This window comes from Pristiophorus japonicus, chromosome 9 (assembly GCF_044704955.1).
Source record: "Pristiophorus japonicus isolate sPriJap1 chromosome 9, sPriJap1.hap1, whole genome shotgun sequence".
NCBI classification, from domain to species: domain Eukaryota; kingdom Metazoa; phylum Chordata; class Chondrichthyes; family Pristiophoridae; genus Pristiophorus; species Pristiophorus japonicus.
Window position 1 is genome coordinate 64,195,285 of NC_091985.1, and position 26,574 is coordinate 64,221,858.

Consider the following 26,574-nt stretch of genomic DNA (forward strand, 5'->3'; position numbering starts at 1 on the left):
CAGGGCTCAGTGCTGGGACCCCAGCTCTTTACAATACATATTAATGATTTGGATGAAAGAATTGAGTGTAATATCTCCAAGTTTGCAGATGACCCGAAACTGGGTGGCGGTGTGAGCTGTGAGGAGGATGCTAAGAGGCTGCAGGGTGATTTGGACAAGTTAGGTGAGTGGGCAAATGCATGGCAGATGCGGTATAATGTGGATAAATGTGACGTTATCAACTTTGGTGGCAAAAACACGAAGGCAGAATATTATCTGAATGGTGGCAGATTAGGAAAAGGGGAGGTGCAACGAGACCTGGGTGTCATGGTACATCAGTCATTGAAAGTTGGCATGCAGGTACAGCAGGCGGTGAAGAAGGAAAATGGCATGTTGACCTTCATAGTGAGAGGATTTGAGTATAGAAGCAGGGAGATCTTACTGCAGTTGTAGAGGGTCTTGGTGAGGCCTCACCTAGAATATTGTGTTCAGTTTTGGTCTCCTAATCTGAGGAAGGACGTTCTTGCTATTGAGGGAGTGCAGCGAAGGTTCACCAGACTGATTCCAGGGATGGCTGGACTGACATATGAGGAGAGACTGGATCGACTGGGCCTTTATACATTGGAGTTTAGAAGGTTGAGAGGGGATCTCATAGAAACGTATAAGATTCTGACGGGGCGGGACATGTTCGATGTGGGAAGAATGTTCCCGATGTTGAGGAAGTCCAGAACCAGGAGACACAGTCCAAGGATAAGGGGTAGGCCATTTAGGACTGAGATGAGGAGAAACTTCTTCACTCAGAGTTGTTAACCTGTGGAATTCCCTGCCGCAGAGAGTTGTTGATGCCAGTTCATTGGATATATTCAAGAGGGAGTTAGATTGGCCCTTACGGCTAAAGGGATCAACGGGTATGGAGAGAAAGCAGGAAAGGGGTACTGAGGGAATGATCAGCCATGATCTTATTGAATAGTGGTGCAGGCTCGGAGGGCCGAATGGCCTACTCCTGCACCTATTTTCTATGTTTCTATGTTTTTCCTTGTTTGCTGTCTGAGAATTCTGCATTTTGATTGGCTGCTTGGACAGCTTGATGACATCACAGCAGTTCGTGCAAGGGGATCCCCACTAATCTCCATTGATTTGAATTAACTGCGGGAAAACCCGAAATTTACAACACAGATCGAGATCCTTGTGCGAAGCGTACCTTGAGGCGAGCGTCAAACGCCTTTACTTTGCTGCTGGTCGCAAATTCCGGGCAATTTTATCAGAATGGATATCCAGGAGTGATTGTGAGCTGTGAATTTCATCTCTGAATTAAAATGACAGTTATAAACTGTCTGAAAGACACTGCTTCAGTTAAAGATGTAATCTGACTCCTCAATTAGATTATTGCTTTGTAACAAGTTCTGGCTATCCTTTGTTATCTGTGTGATTTTCCATCACCAATAGCAGAGCCCCCCCCCCCCGGCACTCCAGCACGAGCATTATTCATCAATGCTGCACATTAGATAAACAGACAGGATAATAACTGGTAGCGTGTATGTTTGGGAGAGAAAACATGCGTTCGTTGTCCTTTTATAATGACTCAAACAGCTATTGCATTTCCACAAATTTAGGGATTGTGCAGGGATTCTGTTCGGTGCATAAAAGTTGAAGAAGTTTCAAAATTCATTAACTCTTTTTAAAATAGTTGATTCATGTTTGGGTTTTTGTTGCTTACACACAAATGCAGAAGATGAAATACTTAAAAGTTTATATAATACATATCTTTTATATCTCAATGATCTATTTATTTCAATACCTATATAGTTCAATTTCTATATATTTGTACATTTCTATATCTATCTATCTTACCTATCTATCATACATTTGCCTGATGTTCAACAACCAAACTTACACTGTAAATAAATGGACCCACATAATGGAAATTCTGACGCCTGCCATGGCAGCTACAATCTTTAGCATAATGTGAATTAACTTTTTCCCCGTATTACAGTGGAATATTTTAAACGTGCTTTTTATTCTTTGCAATTTATTCTTTCGCCTCTTGAAAGCACTGGCACATGATATGCTACAGGTCCAGTACCCTGTTCAAGTGTCGATTCTTGCTGGATAACCCTGGCCAGTGAGTGTCAGTGGTTTTTGAAACATTAGCAGAGTTTGTGGTGGTGGAATTAGGACACATCCATCATATCCTGCCTAGTCTTGTCCTCGCACGAAATCAACACACAAACTTATTTTGGTCGGAGCACTGGACAGCAATCGGGAGTGAAAATCCTTGCTGATGTTTCCTGACCAATCCGCTTTCCCTATTCCAGGAGCTCTGCAACTATCTATGGCATCCTGCCTGCTAACCCCAGCTGAAATCAGCTAACTCTGCAGACTGAGGATTGAACCTTGCATCTTCCTCGTCTGTATGCCATTTCATAACCAGGAATTGCCCAAAAAGCATTGAGATTTTCTTTTAAATGAAACGACTGGACTATAATAATGTTATTGAGAACAGAGTCTGACCAGAAATGTCTGCCCTCAATCACATCCTATTTCCTTCCCAAAGCTTGGTGGGAAGGTCCCCACACACAACATGAGCAAGTTGAAGAATGTCTACCCACCTACAAAAATTACTTGTAGATAAGGGAGAGCTATTTTTTCTCTTTTTAGAAAAATGAAAGATTTAATCATTACTCAATTGCTTGCCCAAAACTTGAGGATATTGCATTGTTTGGAATTTAGAAGAATTGTTTGAAGAAGATTATTGGAAAGATTTGTTGTATTTTTCTCTTCCAGATTTCTCTGACTGACATCAAGCCAGGGGAACCGACTGTTGAACTCAGGTATTGAGCCATTTTATCCCAATATGTAGCTATTTAGGAAGTAATTTCGTTAAGACAATAGAAAATTGTTTTGTTTTTGAAAGTTGCTGACATTCTGAAACTTTGTCTTAGACATATTTGATGTACTATCTGTCCTTCAAACTTACCAACACCAGTGTTGTCACATGAAATATGCTAAATCAAAAGGAGCGGGCAGAGACGTGGACATGAGTCTGCCATGATTGTATTAAATGGCGGAGCAAGCTCGAGGGGCCAAATGGCCTACTCCTGCTCCTATTTTTTATGTTCTTATGTAAAATAAACGAAACAGACTATGTATCATAAAAGTGAAGCAATCTCATACATTTCTGTAGTTTCTTTTTTCACTTCATTCGTTTCTTAAAATTTTGAAGTGTGTAACTTATTTTTGTATAGAAAATTAAGGATTTAACATTTTTTTATTTATCTATTCATGGGATGTGGGCGTCGCTGGCAAGACCAACATTTATTACCCATCCCTACTTGCCCTTGAGAAGGAAGTGGTGAGCTGCTTTCTTGAACTGCTGCAGTCCGTGTGGTGAAGGTACTCCCACAGTGCTGTATGGAGGGCGTTCCAGGATTTTGACCCAGTGGCTATGAAGAAACTGTGATATATTTCCAAGTCAGGATGGAGGGGAACTTGCAGGTGATGGTGTTCCCATGCACCTGCTGCCCTTGTCCTTCTAGGTGGTAGAGGTCGCGGGTTTGGGAGGTGTAGTTGAAGAAGCCATGGTGAGTTGCTGCAGTGCATCTTGTAGATTGCAGCCACGATGTGCCAGTGGTGGAGGGAGTAAATGTTGAAGGTGGTGGATGGGGTGCCAATCAAGCAGGCTGCTTTGTCTTGAATGGTAGCGAGCTTTTTGAGTGTTGTTGGAGCTGAACTCACAAGGTAAGTTGAGAGTGTTCCATCACACTCCTGACTTGTACCTTGTAGATGGTTGAAAGGCTTTGGGGAGTCATGAGGTGAGACACTCGCCAAAGAATACCCAGCCTCTGTCCTGCTCTGGTTGGCACAGTATTTATGTGGCTGATCCAGTTAAGTTTCTAGTCAGTGGTGACCCCCAAGACGTTAATGGTGGGGGATTCGGCGATGGTAATGCCGTTGAAGATCAAGTGACTGTGGTTGGAGATGGTCATTGCTTGGCACTTGTATGGCACGACTGTTACTTGCCACTTATCAGCCCAAGCCTGAATGTCATCCAAGTCTTGTATGTGGGCATGGACTGCTTCATTATCTGAGGAGTTGCGAATGGCATTGAACTTGTGCAATCATCAGCAAACATCCCCACTTCTGTCCTTATGATGAAGGGAAGCTCATTGATGAAGTAGCTGAAGATGGTTGGGCCGAGGACACTGCCCTGAGGACCTCCTGCAGTGATGTCCTGGGGCTGTGATGATTGACTTCCAACAACCACAACCATCTTCCTTTGCGCTGGGTATGACTCCAGCCAGTGGAGAGTTTCCCCCCTGATTCCCATTGACTTCAATATTACTGGGGCTCCTTGATGCCACACTAGTTCAAATGCCTAGATGTCAAGGGCAGTCACTCTCACCTCACGTCTGGAATTCAGCTCTTTTGTCCATGCTTGGACCAAGAGTGTAATGAGAAATAAAAACAGGAAATGCTGGAAATACTCAGCAGGTCAGGCAGCATCTGTGGAGAAAGAAACCGAGTTAACGTTTCAGGTTAATCACGCTTCGTCAGAACTGACGAAGAGTCATGGACCTGAAAAGTTGTTTCTTTTCTCCACAGATGCTGCCTGACCAGCTGAGTATTTCCAGCATTTTCTGTTTTCATTTCAGATTTCCAGCATCCACAGTATTTTGCTTTTGTGTAAGGCTGCAATGAGGTCTGGAGCAGAGTGGTCCTGGCTGAACCCAAACTGAGCATTGGTGAACTGGTTATTGGTGAGTAAGTGCCGCTTGATAGCACTGTCGACAATACCTTCCATCACTTTGCTGATAATTGAGAGTAGACTGATTGAGCGGTGATTGGATGGATTGGATTTGTCCTGCTTTTTGTGGACAGGAGACATACCTGGGCCGTTTTCTACATTGTCAAGTAGATGCCAGTGTTTAGCTTTACTGGAACAGCTTGGCTAGTGGCGCAGCTAGTTCTGGAGTACAAGTCTTACGCACAATAGCCAGGATATTGTCGGGGCCCATAGCCATAGCTTTTTGAAGTTTAGTTTGTATTCTTCCATACCCTCTTGCAACATTGGTGGCCGTTGGTTTTAATTTCTTAACTTGGTGTCATGCTGTGATTTTATCGGTGCTGTACATTTGTAGTTAATTATAAAAGGATTAGGAAATTGGTTCACCATAAAAGGATTTTACAGGTCCTGCTGTTAATTGGATAAAACTGCAGATTGCACCATTGAGCTGTGGTTTCCTTTTCCTGTTCTTTTGCTAAACCTGATTCAATTTTAATATAATTAAATAGATTATCATGCTAAATCAACGTGTATGTACATTTGATGTGTAAAAAAAGTAGGGTAGCACTGTTGTAATTTGGGATGTGTGTTATTATTGTACTCCATTCTCGTTCCATTTTCACATTCCCAAATGCCATCATCTTCGCACTAGGAAAAAGTGTTTTTTTTAATCACCACAGCTTCTGATACTTGTTCATTGTCTCGCAGTCGGTGAGCTTTCAAAGCTGGTTACAGTCTCCTCCAAAGAAAGTCATCTATCCAAATTTGCCGATGACACAAAGATATGCAGCATTTAGGCAGTGTCGATGAAAACATAAAATCACAAAGGGATATTGGTAAATGAAGTGAATGGGCAAAACTGTGGCAAATGGAGGTCATCCACTATGGAACTAAAAAGGAGAAAACAAGTTCTTTCTAAATGGTGAAAGGCTAAAAATAGTGGGTGTCCAAAGAGACTTAGGGGTCCAGGTACATAGATCACTAAAATGTCATGAACAGGTACAGGAACTAATCAAAAAGGCTTTTGGAATGCTGGCCTTTATATTTAGAGGACTAGAATACAAGGGGGTAGAAGTTATGCTGCAGCTATACAAAACCCTGGTTAGACCGCACCTGGAGAACTGTGAGCAGTTCTGGGCACCACATCGTAGGAAGGATATATTAATCTTGGAGGGAGGGCAGCGTAGGTTTACCAGAATGATATCCAGACTTCAAGGGTTAAGTTAAGAGGAGAGATTACACAAATTAGGGTTTTATTCCCTTGAATTTAGATGGTCAAGGAATGATCTGATCAAAGTTTTCAAGATGTTAAGGGGAACAGATAGGGTAGATAGAGAGAAACTATTTCTGCTGGTTGGGAACTCTAGGACGAGGGGGCATCGTCTAAAGATTACAGCCAGACCTTTCAGGAGTGAAATTAGGAAACACTTCTACACACAAAGGGCGGTAGAAGTTTGGAACTCTCTTCTGTAAACATGCTAGCTCAATTAATTTTAAGTCGGAGATTGATAGTATTTTGTTAATCAAAGGTATGGAGTTAGGTCGCAGATCAGCCACGATGTCATTGAATAACGGAGCAGGCTTGAGGGATCGAATGGCCTACTCCTGATACTATGTTCCCATGTTCCTGCCCCATTAATGTTAAGATTTTCATCAGCAGAGACCAAAAGTATTGCGTCGCAAATTATGTTTCGGCTTCTATCTTGACTTGAAACTGAGCTGTCAATGACTGCAGGTGAAGGTTGTAATAGCGTAGCTAGGTGACCAGAGATTGAGATGTTTAGAATGCTACAATAGTGGTGCATAATTAGATTTTGAAAGACAAATCGTTCAAGAATTACAGGCTCAAGCTGACTTCTCATCTGGTGCACTGCTTAAGCAATCTTTATGGGTTATCGTTAGCAGTACAATGTTAAAAATGGATGCAGCCTATGAAATTCCAAATCATGTGGTACAAATATGAGTTCAATTCAAGTCAAATGATTTGATTGAGGAAGCTGGTTCTCAATTACTGACATTTAACAATTCCAAGGAGATTTCTCTGACTTGCAAACATTGGAAAACCTTTTCAATGACCAGTGATTCTCTTTAAACTAGCAACAAGCATTTTGGCTTCCTTCTACCTGGATATGCAGGGCTTTCAGGTTTATCCTGATCTTGATAACTGACTTATGTGTAAAACCCTCCAGCAGAACATTAGTTTCCATGGGCTCAATTTTCCCCAAAGCCATTTTTTTGGCGTACTTGAAGAGTTACGCCCGTTTTTTGGGAGCTCAACTACGCCTCCAGAAAGTCATCTAACTTTCCCCGTTTGAATTGTTAATTTTGGCGCCGTGTAGTCTGTCCTTTGGGGGTGGAGCCTAAGATCTGCGCCAAAAAGATCAGGTTGCCAGGGTAACTGCAGGCTGAGGATGGAAAGTCAAACATACAACACATTCTGGCCAGCTCACAGCAACCTGCACAAGCACCTTGCACGTTGCAGCAGCTTACCAGCATTAAATTATTAGAGTTTATGTCAAAGGTCTATTTCCCCCCCACCCCCCTGGTGCCGCTCCTAACCCTGGCCGACAGGCCTCCTCCCCTGAACCCCCGGTGCCGGTTGCCGCTCCTAACCCTGGCCGAAAGGCCTCCCTCCCCTGCTGGTGCTGGTTGCCGCTGGTAGCCCTGGCCAAAAGGCCTCCCGGTGCCAGTTGCCACTCCTATCCCTGGTCGAAATTGAGCCCCATATTTTAAGCAACCTGGTTTGATTGACTTTGGGGTATGTAGTCACACCTTTAAATACTTGCCTTTCAGCACTTTTAGATTGAAAAAAATATATTTTTCATCGTGTTTTCTCTCAAGATTTTGTACCTTTTGTATGTTCCTTATCACAATCACGCCTCTTCCTTGTAGCATATTATTTTGAGACCATTCTTGAGTTTCCGAACAGAAGAAACACTTGAAAAACAGGGTGTTACTCATCATACAGCTTCAGTTCCTTCAGAAGAGAATTTCCCACAGTTAACACAATCTGATCTTAGCCTTTTGGTTTCTAGCAGATCTTCAGAAGGGCTGCTGACAGTGATTGAGGTTACATTGTAGCAAGGGTTTGAGTTGCTGGGTTGAAGAAGGGTGCCCGCGGAGGGGATACATGTCTCCCGTAACAGAACTTTGAAAAGACATTTCTATGAGATCGCCCCATAAAGAGTGAAGCCATGTCTTTTGGTTTCAAAATGTAATGCTTCCCTTACCCACTGCAACTTGATAAATAAATGTCGCAATTACATAAATAGTTCTCTGCGTGTAAAATGGGACCGTGGCTCTTCAGTGTTTCGTGTTTGACTTTATAATGAAGATCAACAATTACATAAAACTTTAGTTACTGAATATTTCTGGAACAGTACTTAGTCAATATAAGAGAGAAAAACATTTTAAATTCAGGACTTCTATTCAGAACTTCTTCCTAAATTTGAATAATAATACAATCCTTCCAAAAGATGCTGCAATATGAACAATTGTGTGGGTTTTCAGTACAAGCAAATAAATTGAAGCAGCTGATGTAACCATTTAAAGTCAATTAGAAATATTGCGATTCCACTGTGAAATTAGGCGTTTGTTATACATGTAACATGCTGTAAACAAATTCCTTGAATATAATATGTTTTACCCAGCAAAGATGAAATTGGGAAGATATATGGCTTTAGCAGTCCAACATTGGTAGTTTTATAGAATCATTGAAACATAGAAAATAGGTGCAGGAGTAGTACATTCGGCCCTTCAAGCCTGCACCACCATTCAATAAGATCATGGCTGATCATTCACCTGAGTACCCCTTTCCTGCTTTCTCTCCATACCCCTTGATCCCTTTAGCTGTAAGGACCATATCTAACTCCCTCTTGAATATATCCAATGAACTGGCATCAACAACTCTCTGCGGCAGGGAATTCCACAGGTTAACAACACTCTGAATGAAGAAGTTTGTCCTCATCTCAGCCCTAAATGGCCTACCCCTTATCCTTAGACTGTGTCCCCTGGTTCTGGACTTCCCTAACATCAGGAACATTCTTCCTGCATCTAACCTGTCCAGTCCCGTCAGAATTTTATATGTTTCTGAGATGCCCTCTCATCCTTCTAAACTCCAGTGAATACAGGCCCAGTCAATCCAGTCTCTCCTCATATGTCAGTCCTGCCATCCCTGGAATCATTCTGGTGAACCTTTGCTGCACTCCCTCAATAGCAAGAAGGCCCTTCCTCAGATTAGGAGACCCAAACTGAACATAATATTCCAGGTGAGGCCTCACCAAGGCCCTGTACAACTGCAGTAAGACCGCTCTGTTCCTATACTCACATCCCCTAGCTATGAAGACCAACATACCATTTGCCTTCTTCACCGCCTGCTGTACCTGCATGCCAACCTTCAATGACTGATGAACCATGACACCCATGTCTCATTGCACCTCCCCTTTTCCTAATCTGCCACCATTCAGATAATATTCTGCCTTCGTGTTTTTGCCACCAAAGTGAATAACCTCACACTTATCCACATTATACTGCATCTGCCATGCATTTGCCCACTCACCTAACCTGTCCAAATCACCCTGCAGCCTCTTAGCATCCTCCTCACAGCTCACACTGTCACACAGCTTAGTGTCATCTGCAAACTTGGAGATATTAAACTCACTTCCATCATCTAAATTCTTAATGTATATTGTAAATAGCTAGGGTCTCAGCACTGAGCCCTGTGGCACCCCACGAGTCACTATCTGCCATTCTGAAAAGGACTCGTTTATCCCGACTGTCTGCTTCCTGTCAGCCAACCAGTTCTCTATCCACGTCAATACATTACCCCCAATACCATGTACTTTAATTTTGCACACCAATCTCTTGTGTGGGACCTTGTCAAAAGCCTTTTGAAAGTCCAAATACACCACATCCACTGGTTCTCCCTTGTCCACTCTACTTGTTACATCCTTCAAAAATTCTAGAAGATTTGTCGAGCATGATTTCCCTTTCATAAATCCATGCCACTGCTTTCCAAATGCACTGTTATTTCATCTTTAAGAATTGATTCCAACATTTTCCCCACTACTGATGTCAGGCTAACCGGTCTATAATTACCTGTTTTCTCTCTCCCTTTTTTAAAAAGTGGTGTTACATTAGCTACTCTCCAGTCCATAGGAACTGATCCAGAATTGATGGACTGTTGAAAAATGATCACCAATGCATCCACTATTTCTCGGACCAATTCCTTTCGTACTCTGGGATGCAGACTATCAGGCCCCGGGGATTTATCGGCCTTCAATCCCATCAGTTTCCCTAACACAATTTCCCGCCTAATGATTTCCTTCAGTTCCTCCTTCTCACAAGACCCTCGGTTCCCTAGTATTTCCGCAAGGTTATTTGTGTCTTCCTTCGTGAAGACAGAACCGAAGTATTTGTTCAACTGGTCTGCCATTTCTTTGTTTCCCATTATAACTTTACCTGAATCTGATTGCAAGGGACCTACGTTTGTCTTCACTAATCTTTTTCTCTTCACATCTATAGAAGCTTTTGCAGTAATTTTTATGCAAGCTTCCTCTCATACTCTTATTTTCCCCGTCCTTATTAAGCCCTTTGTCCTCCTCTGCTGAATTCTAAATTTCTCCCAGTCCTCAGGTTTGCTGCTTTTTCTGGACAATTTATATGCCTCGTCCTTAGATTTAACACTATCCTTAATTTCCCTTGTTATCCACGGTTGAGCCACCTTCCCCGTTTTATTTTTACTCCAGACAGGGATGTACAATTGTTGAAGTTCATCCATGTGATCTTTAAATGTTTGCCATTGCCTATCCACCGTCAACCTTTGAAGTATCACACGCCAGTTTATTCTCGTCAATTCACGTCTCATACCATCGAAATTACCTTTCCTTAAGTGCAGGACCCTAGTCTCTGAATTAACTGTGTCACTCTCCATCTTAATAAAGAATTCTACCATATTATGGTCACTCTTCCCCAAAGGGCCTCGCACAACAAGATTGCTAATTAGTCCTTTCACATTACACATCACCCAGTCGAGGATGGCCAGCTCTCTAGTTGGTTCCTCGACATATTGGTCTAGAAAACCATCCCTAATACACTCCAGGAAATCCTCCTCCACCGTATTGCTACCAGTTTGGTTAGCCCAATCTATATGTAGATTAAAGTTGCCCATACTAACTGCTGTATCTTTATTGCACGCGTCCCTAATTTCTTGTTTGATGCTGTCCCCAACCTCACTACTACTGATTGGTGGTCTGTACGCAACTCTCACTGGCGTTTTCTGCCCTTTGGTATTCCGCAGCTCCACCCATACAGATTCCACATCATCCAAGCTAATGTCCTTCCTTACTATTGCGTTAATTTCCTCCTGATTGTACCAGCTTCATTGCCTCTGATATGTGTTTCCTACCTCAGTACTGTTTTACAAATATGAAATTTGAGCCATTCTCCTCCAAGAAATTTGCATATAAGGTGCCACACCGAAAGTATGATAGAATTCAGCCCAGTGAATTTTCCATTATACATAACATAAATAGGAGAAAGAGTAAGCCATTTGGCCCCTCGAGCCTGCTCCAGCATTTAATAAGATCATGGCTGATCTGAACTTGGCCTCAACTCCATTATCCTGCTCGTTCCCCATAACGCTTGACTCGCTTATCGTTCAAAGATCTGTGTATCTCCACCTTAAATATATTCAATGACCCAGCCTCCACAGCTCTCTGTGGTAGAGAATTCCATAGATTTACATCCCTCTGAGAGAAGAAATTTTTCCTCATCTCACTTTTAAATGGGCAGCTCCTTATTCTAAGACTATGTCTCCCTGTTTTAGTTTCCCCTATGAGTGGAAATATCCTCTCTGCATCCACCTTGTCGAGCCCCCTCATTAACTTACATGTTTCAATAAGATCGCCTCTCATTCTTCTGAACTCCAATGAGTTTCAGCCCAACCTCCTCAACTTTACTTCATAAGACAACCCCTTCATCTCAGAATCAACCCAGTGAACCTTCTCTGAACTGTGTCCAATGCAAGTATATCCCTTCTTAAATAAGGAGACCAAAACTGCATGCAGTACACCAGGTGTGGTCTCACCAACACCCTGTACACTTGTAGCAGGACTTCCCTACTTTTATACTCCATCCCCCTTGCAATAAAGGCCAACATTCCATTTGCCTTCCTAATTACTTGCTGTACCTGCATACTAATCTTTTGTGTTTCATGTACAAGAACCCCCAGATCCCTCTTTACCGCACCATTTTGTAATCGCTCTCCATTTAACTAATAATTTGCTTTTTTAATTTTTCCTATCAAAGTGCATAACCTCACATTTTTCCACATTATACTCCATTTATCAAATTTTTTCCCACTCTCACTTAGCCTATCTATAATCCCGTTGCAGATTCCTTACATCCTCCTCACAACTTGCTTTCCCACCCATCTTTGTATCATCAGCAAATTTGGCTGCATTACACTCTGTCCCTTCATCCAAGTCATTAATAAAGATTGTAAATAGTTGAGACCCCAGCACCGATCCCTGTGGCGCCCCACTAGTTTCTGATTGCCAACCAGAAAATGGCACATTTATCCCGACTCTCTTCTGTTAGTTAGCCAATCCTCTGTCCATGCTAATATATTACTCCCAACCCCGTGAACTTTTGTCTTGTGCAGTAACCTTTTGGGTGGCACCTTATCGAATGCCTTCTGGAAATCCAAATACACGACATCTACTTGTTCCCCTTTAATCCACCCTGCTCGTTATATCTTCAAAGAACTCCAAATTTATCACACATGAATTCCCTTTCATACAGCCAAGCAGAGTCAGCATGGTTTTATTATGATTTTCTAAATGTCCTGCTACTTTCTTAATAATGGACTCCAGCATTTTCCCAATGACATGTTACACTGGTCTATAGTTTCCTGCTTTCTGTCACCCTCCCTTCTGAAATAGGGGCATTACATTTGTGGTTTTCCAATCCGCTAGGATCTCTCCAGAATCCAGGGAATTTTGGTAGATTACAAACCAACGCATCCACTATCTCTGCAGCCACTTCTTTTAAGACCCTGGGATGCAGGCCATCAGGTCCAGAGGACTTGTCCATCTTTAGTCCCATTACTTTGCCTAGTACTTTTTCTCCAGTGATAGTGATTGTTTTAAGTTCCCCCCCCTCCCTATACATCTTGCACGTATTGGAGTAAACCTGCCTTTTTTTATACACACCTTTTCATCAGCTGCACAGACATCGATAAAAGCCCAAAGTGCTGTGCGCTGATGACCTTCGTTTAGAGAAAGTCGTTACTGATGCAAGTAGCTAATCACTTCTCCTTTCAATGTTGGGAAATATCACTGGAAATGACTATGGGATCAATTTTCCTCAAAGGTTTTTTTTGGCGTACTTGAAGAGTTACGCCCGTTTTTTTTAGGCCCAAGTACACCAAAAAAAAATGGTCTAAGTTTCCCCATGGATTTCTTCAATTTTGGCATGGCCTAACCTGTCCTTTAGTTTTGGAGGTGGAGCTTTGATCTGCGTCAAAAAGTTCGGATTGCCACGGTAATCAGGGACACAAATGCGAGCTGAGGCTGCAAAGTGAAACATACAGCCAGTTCCCAACACATTAAAACACATTGCATCAACTTAAAAACAGTAAAATGCATTGCAGCAACCTACTCCAATTATTGTCGGTCCCACTACCCGCCCCTGACCAAAGGATTTGCCGGTTCGCTCCCCCGTCCGACCCTGGCCCCGAGTGCCTTGCCGGTCCGCTCCTAGCCCTGGCCGAAGGGCTTGCCGGTCCGATCCCCTGCCTGACCCCGAGTACCTTGCCGGTCCGCTCCCCTGCCCCGAGCCCAGGCCGAATGGCCTCCCAATCCGCTCCCCTGCTCCTATCCCAGACCAAATGGCCTCCTCCCTCCTGGTCCCTGCACCTAACTACACTTGAAAGGCTTCTCCCCACACCCGCCACCTATTTCTCCCCCTCTCTCTTACCTTTCGTGCTGCTGCTGTCCGGGCATCTGCTGCACTTACCTGCGCCGATTTCTTTAACTCTCCACAAGGTTTTTTTGCAGAGCCCACATAACCTGGCCTCAACAGAACTGGAGTAACTCTCAGCTGGCAACACTTGCCTAAATGGCTAGAATTGGTGCGTGCGGCAGGTTACGCCTCCTTTGGCTGAAAAAACACTTAACTAAAAAAATCGTAACTTACTGAGTTACACTGGTGCAAATTGATCAGGGAAACTGTGGTGTTTTAACTAAGGCCAAAAAAAGCAGCCTGCTCCAAAAAAACAGCCCAAATCACTGGGGAAAATTGAGCCCTATAAAATTAAACTCTTCAAATGTGTGTGGTTTAAATGTGCAAAACATTGTCTTATTTGGTCAAGAAAATGGCAAACTATATTTTGTTATATTCAATTTTAGTGACCAAAGGTAATCAGACCCATGTGGCACTTAATTACACAAAAAGAAATACCAGTACAGCTTCTGGCCAGGTAAAGTTGTTAATGGATGCTGCTCTGTGTATCCAAACAGTGGCCAAAGCAGAGTTCCATTCCAGGAAAGGACAGACATCAAGAGCAGGCTGACGTGTACAATGTGCCACAAAGAATTCAAGAGCCTACCTGCCCTCAATGGCCATATGAGATCCCACGGTGGTCATAGGATATCTCCTAAACAGGTCAGTAAGCATGTGCAATGGTATTAATACTTCTATGTGTGTAGAAAATACATCCAGATACTTTTGATGCTTACCTGTGCAAATGATTGCTTGCTGCTTGCTCTGCTATATTTTCGGTTACGATTTCATGAATTTAAATAAAATATTCGTAATACAGGCAGGTCTAAGATGAGCAGATTGTTATAAGTTCAAATACGAGCCTCGTCTAAAATTGAAACTTTTGTCTCGACTTATTTAGATTAAATTGGCAATGTTCATTTCTATACTGCTTTCAGTGAATCTAATTTATCAGCAGTGAAGACCATCGCAGCTGGAGCTGATCCTGTCTTCACCAGATATCCACATACATGGACCTTCTGCAGAGGTCACTGGATAGCAGCAAACCTGGCCATTCAAATCATTTTATTTGGCCCAAGCACACAGGCCAATTGATGTGCCCCAGTTATAGTGTGGCTAAGACTTGCTAACTCAGACTAGACCAAAGACTGAACTTATGATCTTCTCATCGGTATTTATTTTTAAGCATAAGCTGACAGATTTCTGATGACTTATTGTGAGACACAGCCACAAACCCTACACCTGAGACTGAGAAATTCTGTCCTTACAGAACTGTCTTGTAGTACTATGAACTGTAATACCACTGAATGTGGAGATTTTCAATAAAAGGATTGGAGTGGGTAGAGGAGAATATTGACAGGGGAGAGAATTCCCCAATGGGACCCAAGTGAAAAGTCAATTAAATGGAGGGGAAAACTACATTCTGCAAGATTCCCGTTTGTTGTATGCACACAAAATTAGAACTATAGACTGTGTGTAGAATCATATAGTTTGCATTTGTCAGCCAAACAGCTTCAAGATTAAAGTAAGGATTATTACTGTCACTATTGAAATTATAAATATACTGAATTAATTTAAAAAGTTGCAATTTTTTTTTTAAGAAAGTGTTCCCCATATCACCAATCTTCAGCTGGAAGTTTAAATAAGATCAGCGGGTGAGTATTGCCAGCTCTGTAATTGACCACTAGATAGAGCTCTTCCTAATGGTGGTTAGTTAATACCAATCCAATATTTGAATGCTTTGTAAAGCAATGGGACCGTGCAACAAGTTAAATTACATGGGGCCTCCCGAGTGGATCCAATGAAAAGACACTTGCGCAATGCTAACAGCTGATCATTTTTCAAATATTTTTATATTGCATGGTGCAAACACGCCTTTTCATCATGCATATGTGGATTTGACACCAGATTAAGTAGGTAGAGTACTTAAGGAAGTGGCCCTCGAAATAGTGGATGCATTGGTGATCATTTTCCAACAGTCTATCGACTCTGGATCAGTTCCTATGGACTGGAGGGTAGCTAATGTACAACCGCTTTTTAAAAAAGGAGGGAGAGAGAAAACGGGTAATTATAGACCAGTTAGCCTGACATCAGTAGTGGGGAAAATGTTGGAATCAATTATTAAGGATGAAATAGCAGCGCATTTGGAAAGCAGTGACAGGATCGGTCCAAGTCAGCATGGATTTATGAAAGGGAAATCATGCTTGACAAATCTTCTAGAATTTTTTGAGGATGTAACTAGTAGAGTGGACAAGGGAGAACCAGTGGATGTGGTGTATTTGGACTTTCAAAAGGTCGTTGACAAGGTCCCACATAAGAGATTGGTGTGCAAAATCAAAGCACATGGTATTGGGGGTAATGTACTGGTGTGGATAGAGAATTGGTTGGCAGACAGGAAGCAGAGAGTCAGGATAAACGGGTCCTTTTCGGAATGGGAGCCAGTGACTAGTGGAGTGCCGCAGGGCTCAGTGCTCGGACCTCAGCTCTTTACAATATACATTAATGATTTGGATGAAGGAATTGAGTGTAATATCTCCAAGTTTGCAGATGACACTAAACTGGGTGGCGGTGTGAGCTGTGAGGAGGATGCTAAGAGGCTGCAGGGTGATTTGGACAGGTTAGGTGAGTGGGCAAATACATGACAGATGCAGTACAATGTGGATAAATGTGAGGTTATCCATTTTGGTGGCAAAAACACGAAGGCAGAATATTATCTGAATGGTGGCAGATTAGGAAAAGGGGAGGTGCAACGAGACCTGGGTGTCATGGTTCATCAGTCATTGAAAGTTGGCATGCAGGTACAGCAGGCGGTGAAGAAGGCAAATGGCATGTTGGCCTTCATAGCTAGGGGATTTGAGTATAGGAGCAGGGAGGTCTTACTGCAATTATACAGGGCCTTGGTGAGGCCTCACCTGGAATATTGTGTTCAATTTTGGTCTCCTAATCTGAGGAAGGACATTCTTGCTATTGATGGAGTGCAGCGAAGGTTCACCAGACTGATTCCAGGGATGACATATGAGGATCAACTTGACTTTTATACACTGGAATTAGAAGGATGAGAGGGGATCTCATAGAAGCAGATAAGATTCTGACGGGGCGGGACAGGTTAAATGCGGGAAGAATGTTCCCGATGTTGAGGAAGTCCAGAACCAGGGGACACAGTCTTAGGATACGGGGTAGGCCATTTAGGACTGAGATGAGGAGAAACTTCTTCACTCAGAGTTGTTAACGGAATTCCCTGCCGCAGAGAGTTGTTGATGCCAGTTCATTGGATATATTCAAGAGGGAGTTAGATAAGGCCCTTACGGCTAAAGGGATCAAGTGGTATGGAGAGAAAGCAGGAAAGGGGTACTGAGGTGAATGATCAGCCATGATCTTATTGAATGATGGTGCAGGCTCGAAGGGCCGAATGGCCTATTCCTGCAGTTATTTTCTATGTTTCTATGTAGTATTTAGTATCATTGTCTCGTAAAATGTAGGGACCCCAAACCAAACCTTTGCACGGGGCCCGAAAAAGCAGCAAACCTGAGGACTGGGAGAAATTTAGAATTCAGCAGAGGAGGACAAAGGGTTTAATTAGGAGGGGGAAAATAGAGTATGAGCGAAAGCTTGCAGGGAACATAAAAACTGACTGCAAAAGCTTCTATAGATATGTGAAGAGAAAAAGATTAGTGAAGACAAATTTCGCTCCCTTGCAGTCAATCAGGTGAACAAAAAAATGGCAGACCAATTGAACAAATACTTTGGTTCTGTCTTCACTAAGGAAGGCACAAATAACCTTCCGGCAATACTAGGGGACTGAGTGTCTAGCGAGAAAGAGGAACTGAAGGAAATCCTTATTAGTCCGGAAATTGTGTTCGGAAAATTGATGGGATTGAGGCCGATCAATCCCCAGGGCTTGATAGTCTGCATCCCAGAGTACTTAAGGAAGTGGCCCAAGAAATAGTGGATGCATTGGTGGCCATTTTCCAACATTTATTAGACGCTGGATCAGTTCATATAGATTGGAGGCTAGCTAATGTAACCCCACTTTAAAAAAAAAAAAGAAGGGATAGAAAACAGGGAATTATTGACCGGTTAGCCTGACATAGGTAGTGGGGAAAATGTTGGAATCAATTATTAAAGATGGAATAACAGCGCATTTGGAAAGCAGTGACAGAATCGTTCCAAGTCGGCATGGATTTATGAAAGGGAAATCATGCTTGACAAATCTTTTGGAATTTTTTGAGGATGTAGGGGCTGGAGGAGGTTACAGAGATGGGGAGGATTGTAGGGGCGGGAGGAGGTTACAGAGATAGGGAGTAACTAGTAGAGTGGACAAGGGAGAACCAGTGGTTGTGGTGTATTTGGTTTTTCAAAAGGCTTTTGACAAGGTCCCACACAAGAGATTGGTGTGCAAAATTAAAGTACATGGTATTGGGGATAATGTATTGACATGGATAGAGAACTGGTTGACAGACAGGAAGCAAAGAGTAGGAATGAATGGGATCTTTTCAGAAAGGCATGCAGTGACTAGTGGGGTACCGCAAGGTTCTGTGCTGGGACCCCAGCTATTTACAATATACATTAACGATTTAGACAAAGAAATTGAATGTAATATCTCCCAAGTTTGCAGATGACACTAAGCTGGGTGGCGGTGTGAGCTGTGAGGAGGATGCTAAGAGGCTGCAGGGTGATTTGGACAGGTTCGGTGAGTGGGCAAATGGCAGATGCAGTATAATGTAGATAAATGTGAGGTTATCAGCTTTGGTGTCAAAAACAGGAAGGCAGAGTATTATCTGAATGGTGACAGATTAGGAGGTGCAACGAGACCTGGGTGTCATGGTACCTCAGTCATTGAAAGTTGGCATGCAGGTGCAGCAGGCAGTGAAGAAGGCAAATGGCATGTTGGTCTTCATAGCGAGAGGATTTGAGTGTAGGAGCAGGGAGGTCTTACTGCAGTTGTACAGGGCCTTGGTGAGGCCACACCTTCAATATTGTGTCCAGTTTTGGTCGTCTAATCTGAGGAAGGACATTCTTGCTATTGAGGGAATGCAGCAAAGGTTCACCCGACTGATTCCCGGGATGGCAGGACTGACATATGAGGAGAGACTGGATCGACTAGACTTATATTCCCTGGAATTTAGAAGAATGAGGGGATCTCATAAAATTATGATGGGATTGGACAGGTTAGATGCAGGAAGAATGTTCCCGATGTTGGGGAAGTCCAGAACCAGGGGTCACAGTCTAAGGATAAGGGGTAAGCCATTTAGGACTGAGATGAGGAGAAACCTCTTCACTCAGAGAATTGAGAACCTGTGGAATTCTCTACCACAGAAAGTTGTTGAGGCCAGTTCGTTAGATATATATTGAAAAGGGAGTTAGATGTGGCCCTTACGGCTAAAGGAATCAAGGAGTATGGGAGAAAGCAGGAATGGAGTACTAAAGTTGCATGATCAGCAATGATCTTATTGAATGGTGGTGCAGGATCGAAGGGCCGAATGGCCTACTCCTGCACCTATTTTCTATGTTTCTATGCCCCACGAAGCAAATGCCACACCTGGCCCATAACACTTTTGTAAAATACAGAGTGAGTATTGATGCCATTATGTTAGCCAATGAGTTCAAATCATAGGAATTTACAGCACAGAAGCCCATCGTGTCCGCACCGGCCGGTATAGGACTTCCTGCAGGACTTACAACAAACAGAGCCGATTTTACAGCAAACAGTCTATTTATTCAGCAAGAATCTCTGCGAACTGCAGCATATAGAACTCGTGATTGAAACTACAACAAAGTCTCCCAATAAAAGCAGGATTATTGCTCCAGCAAAACGCAGTGAATGAAGGATTGTTACATAATACAAATTAATGTGTGTAAAATCAATCCCAGTCACTTACGGCAGCTCTCCAAGCGTAATTAATTAATTACCCAATCATCTCCATTCTGGTAAGAATTGTGGTGTCACTATATGCAGCCATTTAAAATATTGGCCAGCTGATAACCCCAGTAATTCGGAGCATTTTAATCTCTCATATTTAGGATGGGCACCTGCCTGCTTGCAAACTGGACAATCTGATTTTTGGGGTCGTTAGAATTATAGAGCAATCACAAAAGGCGGCCATTCAGCAATTGTGTCTGTGCCGGATTGCACACTGCCATAATCCTGACCATCTTCAAGAAAGGGGACAAGTCTGACTGCGGTAATTACAGAGGAGTTTCCCTGCTGTCTGCCGCAGGGAAAATCATCGCAAGGATCCTCTTCAAACGTCTCCTCCCTGTGGTTGAAGAGCTTCTCTGAGTTGCAATGCGGATTCCGCCCACTAAGAGGCACAACGGACATGATCTTCACTGCGGACAAATCCAAAAAAAATGTAGGAAGCAGCATCAACCTCTGTACATGGCTTTCTTTGACCTTCGACTCTCAACCGTGAGAGATTATGAAGTGTCCTTCTCAAATTCTGTCCAAAAATTCGTTACCACCTGCTTCATGATGATATACAAGCCGTGATTCTTACCAACGGATCCACCACAGACCCAATACAAGTGTAGATCGGGTTTAAGCAAGGCTATGCCATTGCACCAACGCACTTCTCAATCTTCCTCACTGCAATATTTCGTCCCAACCATATCAAGCTCCCCGCTGGAGTGGCGTTAACCAGCAGGAAATTGTTCGACCTCCAACGCCTCCAGTCCAGATCCAAGGCTGCTCCAACCTCTGTCATTGAATTACAATATGTAGATGACGCTTGCGTTTGTGCACATGCTGAGTCCGAACTCCAAACCATCGTTGACCCTTCACTGAAGCGTACGAGAGCCTGGGCTTCACATTAATCATCAGTAAGACAAAGGTCCTCTACCAACTAGCCACTGCAATACAGTACTGCTCCCCGCTTATCGAGCTCCATGATGAGACCTTGGACAATGTGGACCACTTCCCATACCTTGGAAGCCTACTATCAGCAAGGGCAGACATCGAAGATGAAGTCTAACACCATCTTCAGTGTGCTAGTTGCAGCCTTCGGCCGCCTGAGGAACATAGTGTTCGAAGACCAGGATCTCAACCCCGACACCATGCTCATGGTCTACAGCGCAGTAGTGATATCCGCCCTCCTACATGCTTCCAAAACATGGACTGTGTACAGTAGACACCTCAAAGCACTGGAGAAGTACCACCAACGCTGCCTCCGCAAAATCCTGCAAATTCATTGGCAGGATATGCGCACCAATGTAAGTGTTCTCTCAGGTCAGCATCCCCAGCACAGATGCATTGACCACGCTCGACCAGCTTTGGTGGGCGGGCCACATTGTCCGCATGCCCGATGCTAGACTCCTGAAACAAGCACTCTACTCCGAGCTACGTCACAGCAGGCGAGCCCCAGGATGGCAGAGAAAATGCTTAACGGACATCCTCAAAGCCTTCTTGAAGAAATGCAACATCCCCACCAACTCTTGGGAATCCCTGGTCCACGATTGCCCAAAGTGGAGGAGGAGCATCCGAGAAGGCACTGAACACTTCAAGTCTCTTCGCCGGGAGCACGCGGAAGCCAAATACAAACCGCAAAAGGAGTGTACGACAAATCAAGCACCCCACCTACCCATCCCTCCAACCACCATCTGTCCCACCTGTGACAGAGACTGTAGATCCCGTATTGGTCTCATCAGTCACCTTAGAACTCATTTTAGTATGGAAGCAAGTCATCCTCGACTCCAGGGGACTGCCTAAGAAGAAGAATTCAGAGCATTTTAACCTCAAATTTAGATGGGCACCTGCCTGCTGGACAATTTGATTTTTGGGGTAGTTAGAATCATAGAACAATTATGACACAGAAGGAGGCCATTTGCCCCCATCGTGTCTATGCCGGATTGCACAATTATTTTGAGGAATTAAAAACTACATTGCAAAACCTATTTTAAATCCCCATTTGTGCAGACCCATTTTGAGTTCTCATGCACGAGAGGACCTTTCTGGTTCCACCACCCCCACCACTTGGGGAAACTACCGATCGGCATTAAGTGCAACCTTGCTTGCATCGCCTGCATCCTGAGAACATTAAAAAAACACCAGCCTTCCTGCGTGAGATTGCCAAATAATTCTGATATTGGACAGTTTCACGTGTTGGCCCACTGCCACAAAAAAGTGGATTGAGACTGGACTGGGATACTTGAAGCTCATTTTTGTTTTACTATTACCTGAATTCATTACAAGTGGGTACCTCATTAATTTCACCAATTGAATTATTTTCATTAATTAATCTACTGCTGTGCATTAAACATACTGAGGCAATTTGTAGATTAAATCACATACTGAAAAGTTATGCCATTGTGGCACATTCAAACCCAGCGCAGTATTTACTGTTTAATGTGCCATTGTTTTACCGGGCCAGGAGTGTAAAAGAGCGGCTTTAACTGAAGACATTGGAAGGGAAAGGAGTCCCAGCTTGAATTGGGATTGGGACGAGCTCAAATTTTTAGACCAGGCCTAACCCTATGAACTGTGTCCCAATGTTGAGTCAGTTGCCCAAATATTTCATAAGTCTCTGAACACAAGTGTGTTTGAAAAGTTAAGATTGAATTGTTTGCTGTTTTGTTTCTTGGTATAATAATGCCCCTCAATTCATGGCCCCAATGGGCGCGTACGAGGTGCGCATGCAACCATAGGAGCTGGGTTTCGGCATTCGAAGCACATGCGCCTCAACCCAGAACATGCGATCTGTCAAAAATCCTCTTGACAGCACGCATCTGGAAGTAAAGGCCCTATTTGCCCAACTTCTGCACAGTGAATGTCCTTGAAATTCTTATGACTGATAAAAGCAGACGTAAGGCTTGTTTTTATCAGCGTAAGACTTTTAAAGGACAGAACATTTTTTCTAAATCAATAATTTTAACATTTAAAATACAATAATTAAGTTTATTTTTAGACCCTTTAAAATATGTAGATTTATTTTTTAGAAAATTACATTTTTGTTTTATAGAATTCATTTCCATTTTGATTAATTTTATATATGTGATGAAAACATTATTTTAAGTTTTAGGGGGTATTCCTGTTCATACTTATGTTGATTCCGTACATGTGCCCATTTTGATTGATTGGGCCAGCCCATGTGATCCCTGGGATACGTGGGCCACTACGCAGGCCTTTTGTATCAAGGCTCAGGACTGTAAGTCTCCGGACCGCCAGGTAAATTCGTAGAAATTTTTCAGCCCACGGGAAGCCTCCGACCGCAATTTCTGGGCCATTGACTTTTTTGTTTGAGATTCTGATATTGGAATTATTTTTAACTTAACTTAACATCATGAGTGAGGGAAGGGCTAGATTTAGTATTTTTAGGCAAGACTTCAGCTGTCACCTAGGAACAATGAATTGTGTGTGATGGAACTATTTGAGATATTCAGTAGAACCATTTGAGCAGCACCAGTGAGCATTGACAGAGAAAGGGAACTCGTTTTCAAACCATAATCTACAATATTTTTCAATATAAATTGATTTTTCTCTCCAAAAGATCAGTGAATATCTGTATTAAACTAGCCGGGAACATTTGTCACTGGATTTCATGTACTTGGATTTCATGTATGTGCTTCTATTTTTTTCTGCTGTTCCCTCTTCTGTGGGTACAGCAGAAATATCTGCAGAATCGAAATATCCAACATGAATGGAAGCTAAAAGGTTGCCCATTTGTAAGTCTTACTCTTCTACCATCAAAGCAAATCATTCCTGGTTATACAGATGATAATTAAACTTTTCTAGGAAATCAGATGGTAAAGACAGGGGTAAAGCAAAATATTCCAATTATGGAGTCCCATAAGAATTCGTTTAATAATACAATTGCATTCAAATCATATTGGCCCTGAATTTGCGGTCGGAGGCTTCCTGCGGGGAAATGCCTCTGATCTACAAATAAAATGCCCACAAACCTAGTGCTCTGGGAGGTACGAAGATTCGCCGTCCTGGGCCACATATCTCGGGCGCATGTGGTACGCGGGGGCCCCTGGGATCATGCGGGCCAACTCAATGAATGATAGAAGGGAATCTCCGTTCATACTTATGGGGATTTTGTATGTACGGGAACCCCATAAGTATGAATGGAAATACCCCCAAAAATACCTCTACATATCAAATAAATAAATAATTCATTTTAAATGTGATTTTTTTAACATGGCATTTAATTAAATATTTAAAACAAAAATTTGATTTTTTGAAAAGTAAATGTACATGTTTTATAGAAACATAGAAAATAGGTGCAGGAGTAGGCCATTCGGCCCTTCTAGCCTGCACCGCCATTCAATGAGTTCATGGCTGAACATTCAACTTCAGTACCCCATTCCTGCTTTCTCGCCATACCCCTTGATCCCCCTAGTAGTAAGGACCTCATCTAACTCCTTTTTGAATATATTTAGTGAATTGGCCTCAACAACTTTCTGTGGTAGAGAATTCCACAGGTTCACCACTCTCTGGGTGAAGAAGTTCCTCCGCATCTCGGTCCTAAATGGCTTACCCCTTATCCTTAGACTGTGACCTCTGGTTCTGGACTTCCCCAACATTGGGAACATTCTTCCTGCATCTAACCTGTCTAACCCCGTCAGAATTTTATGTTTCTATGAGGTCCCCTCTCATTCTTCTGAACTCCAGTGAATACAAGCCCAGTTGATCCAGTCTTTCTTGATAGGTCAGTCCCGCCATCCCGGGAATCAGTCTGGTGAACCTTCGCTGCACTCCCTCAACAGCAAGAATGTCCTTCCTCAGGTTAGGAGACCAAAACTGTACACAATACTCCAGGTGTGGCCTCACCAATGCCCTGTACAACTGTAGCAACACCTCCCTGCCCCTGTACTCAAATCCCCTTGCTATGAAGGCCAACATGCCATTTGCTTTCTTAACCGCCTGCTGCACCTGCATGCCAACCTTCAATGACTGATGTACCATGACACCCAGGTCTCTTTGCACCTCCCCTTTTCCTAATCTGTCACCATTCAGATAATAGTCTGTCTCTCTGTTTTTACCACCAAAGTGGATAACCTCACATTTATCCACATTATACTTCATCTGCCATGCATTTGCCCACTCACCTAACCTATCCAAGTCGCTCTGTAGCCTCACAGCATCCTCCTCGCAGCTCACACTGCCACCCAACTTAGTGTCGTCCGCAAATTTGGAGATACTACATTTAATCCCCTCATCTAAATCATTAATGTACAGTGTAAACAGCTGGGGCCCCAGCACAGAACCTTGCGGTACCCCACTAGTCACTGCCTGCCATTCTGAAAAGTACCCATTTACTCCTACTCTTTGCTTCCTGTCTGACAACCAGTTCTCATTCCATGTCAGTACACTACCCCCAATCCCATGTGCTCTAACTTTGCACATCAATCTCTTGTGTGGGACCTTGTCGAACGCCTTCTGAAAGTCCAAATATACCACATCAACTGGTTCTCCCTTATCCACTCTACTGGAAACATCCTCAAAAAATTCCAGAAGATTTGTCAAGCATGATTTCCCTTTCACAAATCCATGCTGACTTGGACCTATCATGTCACCTCTTTCCAAATGCACTGCTATGACATCCTTAATAATTGATTCCATCATTTTACCCACTACCGATGTCAGGCTGACCGGTCTATAATTCCCTGTTTTCTCTCTCCCTCCTTTTTTAAAAAGTGGGGTTACATTGGCTACCCTCCACTCCATAGGAACTGATCCAGAGTCAATGGAATGTTGGAAAATGACTGTCAACGCATCCACTATTTCCAAGGCCACCTCCTTAAGTACTCTGGGATGCAGTCCATCAGGCCCTGGGGATTTATCGGCCTTCAATCCCATCAATTTCCCCAACACAATTTCCCGGCTAATAAGGATTTCCCTCAGTTCCTCCTCCTTACTAGACCCCCCGACCCCTTTTATAACCGGAAGGTTGTTCGTGTCCTCCTTCGTGAATACCGAACCAAAGTACTTGTTCAATTGGTCCGCCATTTCTTTGTTCCCCGTTATGACTTCCCCTGATTCTGACTGCAGGGGACCTACGTTTGTCTTTACTAACCTTTTTCTCTTTACATATCTATAGAAACTTTTGCAATCCGTCTTAATGTTCCCTGCAAGCTTCTTCTCATACTCCATTTTCCCTGCCCTAATCAAACCCTTTGTCCTCCTCTGCTGAGTTCTAAATTTCTCCCAGTCCCCAGGTTCGCTGCTATTTCTGGCCAATTTGTATGCCACTTCCTTGGCTTTAATACTATCCCTGATTTCCCTTGATAGCCACGGTTGAGCCACCTTCCCTTTTTTATTTCTATGCCAGACAGGAATGTACAATTGTTGTAGTTCATCCATGCGGTCTCTAAATGTCTGCCATTGCCCATCCACAGTCAACCCCTTCAGTATCATTCGCCAATCCATCCCAGCCAATTCACGCTTCATACCTTCAAAGTTAGCCTTCTTTAAGTTCTGGACCATGGTCTCTGAATTAACTGTTTCATTCTCCATCCCAATGCAGAATTCCACCATATTATGGTCACTCTTCCCCAAGGGGCCTCGCACAACGAGATTGCTAATTAATCCCCTCTCATTACATAACACCCAGTCTAAGATGGCCTCCCCCCTAGTTGGTTCCTCGACATATTGGTCTAAAAAACCATCCCTTATGCACTCCAGAAAATCCTCCTCCACCGTATTGCTTCCAGTTTGGTTAGCCCAATCTATGTGCATATTAAAGTCATCCATTATAACTGCTGCACCTTTATTGCACGCACCCCTAATTTCCTGTTTGATGCCCTCCCCAACATCACTACTACTGTTTGGAGGTCTGTACACAACTCCCACTAACGTTTTTTGCCCTTTG

General features: G+C 43.1%; 1 protein-coding gene across 6 annotated transcripts in view; it reads left to right on the forward strand.

Annotated features, from left to right (window-relative positions):
* The window catches only part of LOC139273075 (transcriptional-regulating factor 1), a 309,697-nt gene that overhangs the window by 189,578 nt on the left and 93,545 nt on the right, over positions 1-26,574 (forward strand). For all 6 annotated transcript variants that reach the window (XM_070889402.1, XM_070889400.1, XM_070889397.1 and 3 more), the window contains 2 exons: positions 2,764-2,810; positions 14,284-14,428. In XM_070889402.1, the coding sequence (XP_070745503.1) occupies positions 2,764-2,810; positions 14,284-14,428 (192 nt within the window). The remainder of the gene's footprint in view (positions 1-2,763; positions 2,811-14,283; positions 14,429-26,574) is intronic.